Source organism: Belonocnema kinseyi, chromosome 6, assembly GCF_010883055.1.
Source record: "Belonocnema kinseyi isolate 2016_QV_RU_SX_M_011 chromosome 6, B_treatae_v1, whole genome shotgun sequence".
Lineage (NCBI taxonomy): Eukaryota > Metazoa > Arthropoda > Insecta > Hymenoptera > Cynipidae > Belonocnema > Belonocnema kinseyi.
The window spans coordinates 96,075,431-96,086,589 of NC_046662.1; the positions used below are offsets into that span (position 1 = coordinate 96,075,431).

At 36.2% G+C, this 11,159-nt stretch overlaps 1 protein-coding gene across 1 annotated transcript in view; it reads left to right on the forward strand.

Moving 5' to 3' along the window:
- The window catches only part of LOC117175507, a 116,851-nt gene extending 105,940 nt beyond the window's left edge, over positions 1 to 10,911 (forward strand). The window contains exons 12-14 of the mRNA XM_033365215.1: positions 7,354 to 7,620; positions 9,899 to 10,236; positions 10,569 to 10,911. Of these exons, the coding sequence (XP_033221106.1) occupies positions 7,354 to 7,620; positions 9,899 to 10,236; positions 10,569 to 10,911 (948 nt within the window). The remainder of the gene's footprint in view (positions 1 to 7,353; positions 7,621 to 9,898; positions 10,237 to 10,568) is intronic.
- Positions 10,912 to 11,159: the final 248 nt, after the last annotated feature.

Consider the following 11,159-nt stretch of genomic DNA (forward strand, 5'->3'; position numbering starts at 1 on the left):
ACATTCAAGACTCAATATTCCGCGACCTCCTTGACGGCATGAGATGTACAGTCGCGGAACGGAAGACTTAAGATGCATGCTTTTGTTCATGTGCATAACCTTCCTTGTCCCGATATCAAGAGGTCTGAGCTCATTCTTCGGCCATGGAACTACTCCAAATGAATAGAGTAGTACCGGGACGGAAAGAATGTTCGTTGCAGATACTTTGTTCCTCGCCGACAGTTCGGAAGACCAAATCTGTCGGATGAGACGTTTGTATCTGCTTCGGAGAGTATCCTTTATAGATGTCACATCCTGAATGCGGCTCTGTGGCACGCCCAGGTATGCATAAGTCTCTCCAGGGCAAAGGTGTCGTATGTCGCTTCTATCAACGAGCTCAGGATCTTCAGGAATTCCATTAAGTTTTCCTCGCCTCAAATAAACCTTGGCGCATTTGTCTAACCCAAATTCCATTCCAATTTCCTTAGTATGTCGTTCGACAATCCCCAAAGCTAGATGCAGTTGCTCTTTGTTTTTAGCATAGATCTTAAGATCGTCCGTGTAAAATACATGAGTGACCTTGTACTTTCGATCTGCAGGTTTGCCGCACAAGTAACCGTTGGAATAGCGCAGTGCTAGAAACAGTGGCAATAATGTAAGGCAAAAGAGGAGTGGACTCATGGTGTCGCCCTGAAAGACACTTCTCTGAAACGTGACCTTGTTAGTTGTCCCACGACTTTTTCAGATGAGATAGTAAATCTGGTTTTCCAAAGCGGCATCAATCTCTCTATGCACCCAACTATTTGTGGATGAACCTTTAAGATTTCCAAAAGACAGATGATAAGTCTATGGGATGTCGAATCGAAAGCTTTCCGATAATCAGTCCAGGCCATCGATAGGTCACGCTGGTAGAATGCTGCATCTTTCAGACACATCTATCGATGACCAGGTTCTCCCGACATCCGGCTACGCCTTTCTTTGAGCCTCGTTGTTCATACATTTCTTGCCACACAGGTTCAATTGCCCGAACAGTCCTATCATTTAGGATAGCTGTGAATATCTTATAAAGTGTATTCAGACAAGTTATTGGCCTGTAGTTCTTCGGGTCAGCTAAGTTGTCTATTTTCGGTAGGAGTATTGTGCGCTCTTCCACCAACCACTCTGGAATCGGCTCTTCCGACTTCAAATATGAGGTGAAAATACGGGCCAAATGCTGATCGGTTGAAGAAAACTTCTTCCACCAGTAGGTTTTGATACAATCTGGTCCCGGTGCGGAATAGTTCTTCATCGCTCTTAATACTTTTTTCACTTCCTCGGTAGTGATGGGTGGGCATTCTTTATCAGAGCATCGCTCTTCATCTATTGGATGCCTGCCCGCGGTTGGTCTTAGTGTCGCCTCTCTTTCTTTGTTGCCGGCTTCTAGCTGTGGTAGAGTAGGCGTTCTGCTTACATAGCCCCTTTTACTGAGTAGTTCAGCATGGTTTCGCAGACGTTGCTGCGAAAAGTGCGATAGCTCCGGGTGTTTCTCGCACCACAGAGCATGCAGCCGTGCCATGTAACCCCGTTCACGGGCCACACTCGCATCGTAGCACTCTAGCAAGTCGTGATTCAGTTGCTCCGTCCACCCAAAGGTCGCGAGATCCCGCCGATCCATCGCATTGAATCCATTTTCATTGGCTCCCCCAGCTCTAGATTGGTCGGCTAACAATGCCGACCCATTGTCGGGAGCCCTGCGCGTTCTGTTGTTTTGAACCGCACTTACTACAACTATGTTTGGTGTTGTCATTGTTTTTCCCACGAGAAGCTAGGGAAAGGGGTTCGTCCATCCTTGTAGAGCCCCGGCTGCAAGGATAAGGCTGCGTACTCTGAGAGATCGCCCGGTATCCCAGAGTCACCGTTCTAGACACCTCACCCAGGTGCGATTCAGCTTTCGGCACGGTTTTCACACCTCCGCTTGGGGGTTAATTCCCGGGACGGTTGGATATTTACTCAGGTAAAATATTTTTTTTTTAAGTGAAGGTCATTCCTCAAGTAAATTTCAACGAAAAAATTAATGGTGACCTTCATTTTGACCTTGACGTTGACCTGCTCTGTATTGATCTTGGTCAATACCTAACGCGATACCATAAGTCCTATACCGTTTTTTTAATACGAATATTACGAATCGAAACTAAATTTACGCATTACGAGTACATACTTACTATCTTTCGCTAAAAGATTATTATGGCGCAAGCTAAGCTTTGGGAACGAGAGAGGGTGTCTGTATTAATGATGCGTGGTTGTGGAGATCGAGTTCGATTTTACGATCAAGTTCGTTTGCTTTTTAATCGCAGTTTCCGTAATGGAAAAGTGTTAAATCCTGTCTCAAAATGAACAATTGAAAGAACTGTAAGGCGCTTTATGAATCATGGATCTATCAAGGACCTTCAGACAACTGGTCGGCCAAAATCTGCAGGATCTGAGAAGATGCAGATGAACATAGTCCAAGTATTTGTTGAAAACCCACACCTTAGTTGACGTCGAGCTAGTGATGAGCGTGACATTGCTCCTGAGACAGTGCGAAATATTTTTAAAAGCATTAATTTCCATCCTTACAAAGTTCATCTGGTACAAGGGCTCAATGAAGACGTTCCTGATAGTCGGGTTGAATTTTGTGAAATTATGATGGGCAGAATTGATACAGGTTCTCTTTTCTTGTACAATACAGTATTTTCAGATGAATCCACTTTCACTTTAAAAGGTGAAGTTAACAGGCAAAATTGTAGATATTGGTCCGACAAAAATCCTGATTGGATGTTGGAGAGTCACATACAATATCCACAAGAGATTAATGTTTGGGCCCTATCTTCTGTAACAGGCTAATTTGATTGATAGGGAGAAGATTCGTAATGCTGTAACTCATTTTTACAATCGCATAGCTTTTTGTCAACAAGCTTAAGGTTTTCAGTTCGAACATCTTCACTGAAGCTTGAGAGGCAAGGGGACTCACGCTAATCAAGCACGCCGAAACGTGATAGGCAAGGGGACTCACGCTAATCAAGCACCCCGAAACGTGAGAGGCAAGGGGACTCACGCTAATCAAGCACCTCAAAGGGAACAGAATTTACTACGTCCACGTCGTTGCTCCTGGGTAATGCTGAACGTAAACGTAAACTGCTTAAAAGAAACCTTGAAAAGACCTTAAAAATCATACCAAGATCAATACAGAGCTCACCATTGAATTCCTCGTTGAAATTTACTTCAGGCATTATACTGACCTCTTGCAAAACTTTGTTAATTTTAAATAACCTCTAACTGACCTTGAACTTTGCAATTAGCCTATGACCTGGGTACGTACCTGAACGTCGAATTTTCCGCTCTATCGATTGCAGATATAAAAAAGGGTGTTTCTCTTTAGAAAAACAAAGTTGACCTTCAAAAAGCAATGAAGGTCAACGTGAAGGTCAAAATGAAGGTCACTATTAAATTCCTCGGCAAAATGTGTGTGTGTGTGTGTGTGTGTGGGTGTGTGTGTGTGTGTGTGTGTGTGTGTGTGTGTGTGTGTGTGTGTGTGTGTGTGTGTGTGTGTGTGTGTGTGTGTGTGTGTGTGTGTGTGTGTGTGTGTGTGTGTGTGTGTGTGTGTGTGAGGCCGGAAATTCGATAACGAACATGATTTGCTTCTCGAAGTCAAGAAAAACCATGTCAGGCATCGAGTAAGTAAGAGAAACAATTGTCGAGAATATAAAGTTCCAGTATATGCGGCACTTCCCATTCTCGACAATTGAATCAATTTCCCTAGGAGCATTTAGAGGAGCGATATTAAGGTTAATGCCTTAGGAGTGACAGAGACATTACACGCCCTGCAGCTATCATCGGGAATGTCTTGGCTCAAAATGTGGCGACGGTATACTTGACTTAGGTATTTTACGTAAAAAACCTAGAGTTACGCGTAACTGCAGATCCCTGTTTTGACCCGTAATAACTGTGGCAATACGAATTTTGCTGTACACCTGAATTAAAGAATTTCTAGTAATTCAAAAAATTCAGAAGATTACAAAGAATTCGAAATAATTGAAAGCTTTTAAAGCAACTTCAAAAAGTTTCAAAACTTTCCAAAATTTGCAAAATATACGCGATAGATTTTGTCCAACCCCACCCTGAATGCGTCTGTAGAAAAGGAGAAAGGGGCTGACTTCAGGCCATTGAAAAAGGTGGATGCTTCCATCACGCGTGGATTGCTATGGAAGTATTCTTTCTGAACTGCCTCAAGTTTAAAAGGCATGTTTTTCGATTTCCTTCAAATTTTCAGAGTGTCTTTACCTGAACGATAGTCATTTTCCCATCAATTTATAAACTTTTGCTACGTCCCTTTCCAGACTTCAAGGGGTGAAATTTAATAATAATAATTAATAATAATAATAAGAGTGCTTTCTGATGGGGTTTTCATGCCCTTTCAATCTATAAAATTCATTGTTTCTAATTTTTTAATTTTCATAAACAAATTACGAAGTAAAATGTACATTTAACATTTTCTATACTTCTGGTACTTTCGATTTTTTTAAGTATCCTTAAACAAAAACTTGAATTTTTTCCAATAAAAATGTTTGTCAGCATTAGGGGACTAAAAATAGTTACGAATTTATACGAATTATTCCGATTAAAATCCTCCCTCGCGGCCAGCCGGCAAGGGACTTTGCTACATGAAAGATTCTCAAGGGAAGCTGAACTAAATCCATCATAATTTATATGGTTTGCCTTTTTCCTTCTCTGAACTTGAGGCTTTTTGACATTCTTTGAAAACTGATCATGTTTTGTTGCGAATTAAATTTTTTCAGTTGCGGTTGTCTGTTTACGCTTGGAATAAATGTGTGCTATAATTTATGATGCGAGGAATTTCAATTGCTTTAGTGAAATTATAGTTTCCAGTTTTCTTTCATCTCAGTGTTATCTTCTTTCGGACTGAAAATAATTACTGTTTCCTTTAAATGTTTCTCAGCCCAATCGAATAAATCCATCGCAGTTAGGATTGGATTCTGTACTGGGCGCTGCAAGCTACTTTTGTCGCAAGTCTTTTTAAATTCCCACCAATCCCGTCCTCTGGACCTTTGACCTCTGGTCCGCTGAATTTCTTCTTAACTTGAGGTACTCGATGATGCGCTTTTCAAACGTATATACAGCTACAGTGTCATGACTGAAACATTCGGAGATGATTGTGATACTGAAATTCTTCAATTCGTTTCCTTTTTTGTGATAGATAACTACTAGAAACATACCATCTTCAGTGGTATTCGAATGGAAAGCTTCTGCAGCATTTTGAATGATGAAAGCATAATTTCGAGCAAGGTCAAGCCAAATTAAGAACTCTCTTTCTTCAAACAAAAATGTATGTATGTCGATATCTTTTTTTTCGACTATACACGAGACTTTAAAGTTTAATTGAGAGAAAGTACAAATTGTGTGAGTAAATAGTTTAAAATATTATTCATTGATGTTAAACTTTCACAAGTCATTAGTAATGATGTTCATCCATAATTTTTCTCTTGAAAATATAGGTCTGAAATTCTTGAATATTGGTTTTAATTAGGAAGCGTAAACAAATTACGCAACATTAAATAGAAAAGGCGGCGGGTCTCATTTTTGCTACTAAAAGTTTATAAATTGGTGTGTAAACTACTATCGTGCAGGTCAACAAACTCTGAACATTTGAAGGCTTGTAAATACAGGACTTTTAAACTGGTGGCAGTTTAGAAACAATGCCCCTATAGCGAACGTAAAACTTTTACAGATTTTGTAAGATTTAAGGAACCTAAAATGACACTGCTGCATTCTAGGCTATTTATATTAAAATAAATATCGCTTTTCGTACCACCCTATTAAACATTCTCCAATATGTGTCTTTACAAGGTTTTTGAAAATTAAACTACTTGCTATAATTAACTTCTTAACTTCTATGTTATAAATACAAATAATGCTGATTAGAAATTTGCAAATCAATTCGCCTTTCTGTTGATTATTATTGACGCAAATGTGGAAACTGAATTGATCTCGCAACAAATGGGGTCAGTGTTGAATCGAGGCACGATATCCAATACAACGTAGGAAAACAGGCGTTTGATAATAGAACTGTGAGACACGGTGAAACAAATGAGGAAGGTCCGTTTCCATTTTCCATTCTACACGCACCAGCCGCTCAATATTTGTCATTTTAACAGTGAAGTATTTGAATTTCTAGTATAGTTATGACGTATTAATTAACTGAAATATCGATATAAGTATCTCTTCTAATTTAACTTCAGCTGTTACAAAGTAAAATAGAATAGAATTTTATTTCACCATATACATCTTTATTGGACTTTTATACATACTACATTTATAACTTTTTAGTAATTTACTTATACTTACATATTTAGACTTTGGAAGTAATAATGGATATTCTATACGTGACTTCGTTAATAGGTTTGCATAATTGATTCCTTCACGTGGATTTTAATATTTTGAATGCTGCAACAAACGTACTTTTTTTTTCTCATTAAAAGTTTCTTTCAATCCTTTTAGCCTTAGTCGTAAAAAAGTAGTAAAGTTGTCCAGGAATGCTATGTAATTGTTGACGTATAATGCTATCTGGAAACATTTCATAAACTTGAGAGAAGAGAAATAAATTTACTTGAAAGCCTACAACATTTCAAAGAAGAACGACGGAAATGAAAAATCGGAAAATAAAAGAGGAGTCTCTGTATTTCTCGTCGTGCACATGTCAACAATCTAAAGTGCACATCTGTGCAACGATGTATCAAACATTTGACAATAAAGCCTACTTTGTGCACGTCAGTCAGGCACGATTTTTACCCAAATTTATTGTTTTTCTTATTGCTATTTTTACAATTATTCCATAAATTGCGATATATATTCATAGGAAATTTGAAGATTTGATAAGTAAAATGTAGGTATTGAGAGCGCTTTAGGATTAAAGAATCACTAAGTTTTTGGATATCTCAGAGAATCTTTATAAAACTTTTAGTATATACACTAGAAATTCTGCGAAAGTTCTGTGAATATATCTATAGTCCCTGAGGTCTTTTATTTGGGATTGTTGAAATTGAAATAGTTTCCATTTGTTTCCTCTAAATTTACAGAGTGCCTCGGAACTTTTTCTCGTATAGTGGCACGTTTCATTTATGGAAACTGAAGAGCACTTGAAACTTTGTTATCTGACAGACTGAATAAGTTTCAGGTCCTTATTTTATCTTTTAGCTAATTTCATAAAATATAATTAGTAGAAGGAACATTAAATAAGAGAAGAAATGCCTATAGCAAATATTTTTAATTTTTCATCCATTTATAGTTAATTTTTTACAAAAAATCTAATCGAAAATAATTTGTTCTTTCATGATCAAGTTTATGGAGGTGCCTTTTGTAAACGCACCACCGGTCCAAAGAGACTGCTTCTGTTCGAATCGATCACTTCCAATGAACATTAAATCCACTTCAAGCGTAGTCGAAGTTCATTTCACTGTCCTTTCCATGGATGCACTTGACGACTACAATAATCTTCACTTTGAAGGCATCTGGGACTTCGAGAAAAGCGCACAATGCCAGCAGAAACGTAGAGTAAAAGGTCCCTCCGGAGAAATCAAGTACCAAACGCCAATTGACGAAGATGAGGTGAGACAATCTGAGTTCTTTTCCCAAGACAAATTCAAGAACTAAACCCATTTTTCGGATCATTAGTTTTTTTACTTCAAATAATATTAGTAGATTTTGCTGAATTGGATCCATTATCCTCAGATTTTTTAAAAATCCAATTACTCATTTTGAGAGTAGATTCTAGAAACATGTCTAGGGATGTATGTCAATTAATTTTGAAACAAGAAGTTGCATTTTTAACCAAAAATGATTAAGTATCTACGAATCGATTAATTTTCAAACCAAAAAAAGAAAGATTTTTTTGTCCATTAAGTAAAAAAATTCTGCAAAATTGTTGAATGTTCAAATCAAAAAGACGGATTTTCTGCAAAGCAGCTGAATTATAAACAAAAGGTTTAAGTTTGAGTCAAATAAATAAAGTTTCGAACAAAATGGCTGCATTTTTAACCCCAAGAAAAGCGAATTTTCAACAAAAAGATTACAATTGTAACTAAATAATTCGATTTTTAGCAATAAAAGATAAATCCTCAACCAAAAATATAAAAGTAAACATTTCAATAAAAAATAATGATATAGTCGGAACGTGTTAATACAGGATTCAATTATCATATTATTTATATTTATAATTGTATTACATTATGTTAGTATTAATATTAACATGGATAAGAAATTACTATCAGTATAAATTAATTCTTAATTAAATGTTTACATTTAATATATAATAGCAATTTCATTAGTGAAAATTTTTCCGTTTTAATATTTGAATCTTTTTAATTTTGTAAAGTTTTCAATGTTTCATGAAATTTTCCAATCAACCAAAACTTAATATATCATAAATATTATACCTTTAATCGAAAGCTATGATTTAGACTTCTGAGGAATTACAGCCATAAATTGGAACTGAATTTGTTTTCATTTGTTTTTAAAGAAGTTTCTCAAAGCACCTACGGATTTGATGATTACATTCTCATTATGATACTCGCGCTCGATAATTTGTCTCCAATTGAAAAACTTCATCAAAATAATTTGTAAATCTTGTTAAAATCTACTAAAAATGACGCCTAAACTTACTGATCTCACAAACACAAAAATTGCTCATTTTCGAAAATGATCCAAATTTTGGAATTTTTGTCTAATTAACCAATTTCATGTGAATAGTTTTGAAATTCATATATATTTTATAACTAGTAGAAATTTGGATTGACATTTCTTAACCTATTACGAACTTTTTTGGTAATTTCGAAAATGTTGAAAAGCATAGCACTTTTTTAATTCTCATCGAAATTAAAAATGTCATTAGGATAATTTTCAAGTCTTTTTGTCGTGTATCAGAAAATTTGACGATAATTAAAACAAAAATAATATTTTTTCAATTTTTAAAGAAGTTCTAACTTTTTGAATTTTGGTGTAATCGAAAAATTCAACTAAGATCATTTCTAAACATATCTGATATCTAGTGAATAACTTAAATGAAATTTCCTAATTTATCAGAAAAATATTTTTTCTGTTTTTCTGAAATTTTTTAAAAGTATATAACTTTTCTAATTTTCATCCAAATTAAAATTTTCATTTAGATAATTTGCAATTCTTCTACCCATTTATAAGAAAATGTGACAAAAATTTCTAAAATGCAAAGGAAAAACAATTAAATTTTTTAAATGGTCTAAATTTTTTTATTTTGTTTGGCAATATCTGGTTAACGAACTTAACCTTCATTTTGGGAACCTTAAGAAGTGTATCTAAGGCTGACTGTTTTGTACAAATCCTTCAAAAGGTAGTGTGGCTACAACGTTTAGGTTACCATACATACAGACATACAGACACACATGCAGACATGCGGACATGCAGACATAAAGACACCATACAAAAAATGGTATGATTGTATGTTTTTGACATTTATAAATAAATAAAAATTTTATTTGCTAATTGTGTTACTAAGGGATAAGCGGAAAAAGATTTCCCTGGGTTAAGCCTTACCAGAACATATTTTACACTTAATATTCAAAATCAGGGGGCTTTTCTCAATATTTTAAATCAAAATTACCCTCTAGACCTTTCAGTACATACAGAAGTGTTTATGGCGTCTGGATTAATGTTTTTCTTCAATTTTTTTGTACATTTTCATTGTATTGCCTTTTCTGACGACTGATTATGATTTTCAGTCGAAAATAACATTATTTACACGTTTTTTCATCAAATGTTATTTTTTTCAGGGGGTCCCCTTGAAATAAAGAAACTTAAATTTTTCAGCCACCCTATTCAATATTAACAATTTATTTATAAAAACTGTTTGCAGAAAAACTGTGAAAATCATCCATGGATGATCGAGCCAAGGCCCGGACAATACTTGTATGTGACAATTCGTGGAATAATCATGACAAATTCTACAAAGTGCGCTACAACTAACCGTATTGTGCTGCACACTGGTGGTCATCTACACGTATCGGTTTGTCCGAAAGGATTACCATATTCAAGACATGACGTAGTTGAAGTATTCAGCGACGGCTGGGCCGTTAGTAGTAACGCAGTGGTCTTGGCTCCTGGTAAGGATCCAATTAAACACATCGCCGTGGAATTTGTTATTAAAGAGTCAGACAGCACATATACAGTTACCTGGCTCGAACTCACTAGAAGGTTAGTATTTTGAGTATTATTTACTAGAAATACTGATTAAGATGGGCAAAAGAAATAAAATTATGGAAATCGAAATTGGAGCTATGTGAAAAACTAATGTATCAGGACGCTGAAAAATTACAATTGATTTGGTGTCGATTTATGAATGCCTAAAACCTGCGCGTTAGCAAAATATGAATTTAAAAAAATTTTCTTTGTGTAGTTTTGATTTAATGGACCCCTGATTTCGGAAAACAATTTTATAATCTGCGTAAATGACTAAATAATTTCTGCAGGCATTTGAGTCTTTAGTACTGACATTAGCTTCTTCTAAACTGAATTTTTTTCTGCAGACCTTCAATGTCTTCAGCAGCTGCAGGAATGCAGTTTCGACGCGACTGCGAACATCGTTGTCCAGAACTGGATGCATGCATCAATGCCTCCTTATGGTGTGATGGAATATCCCACTGCCCTTCGGGCTATGATGAAGCTCTCACACGCTGTTCGATTATTTTTCGACTTCCACCCCTTCACCTTGGACTGGGTGCTCTTGCCGTGGTATCAATCATAGGTGTCTTATGTTTCGTAATTTGGCGAATCTGCAGACAGCAAACAAGTCGCTCTATCTCTCAACATCGACTCAAAAGCATTTCTTCAGAAACAGCGATTATCGACGGCAAAGAAGTAATTTGCTGACAAGCCGCCAGTTCTGTGCGATACGTTGAGATAGATCGGGTGACTACCGTGTGACGATCACAATGTCTCGAGGTTCAGGGTCTTCGAGAATTCGAATCCTGGAGGTTCAATGGTTGGCGCGCCTGTTTTAAGGCTTCGCAGTAAATAAATAATCACAACTACCATTTTCTTCTACTAATGAAGTTTAACGGATTATGATTCGTCAATGTTTGTACCAATTTTTCTTTTATTTCATAATAATTAAGGTT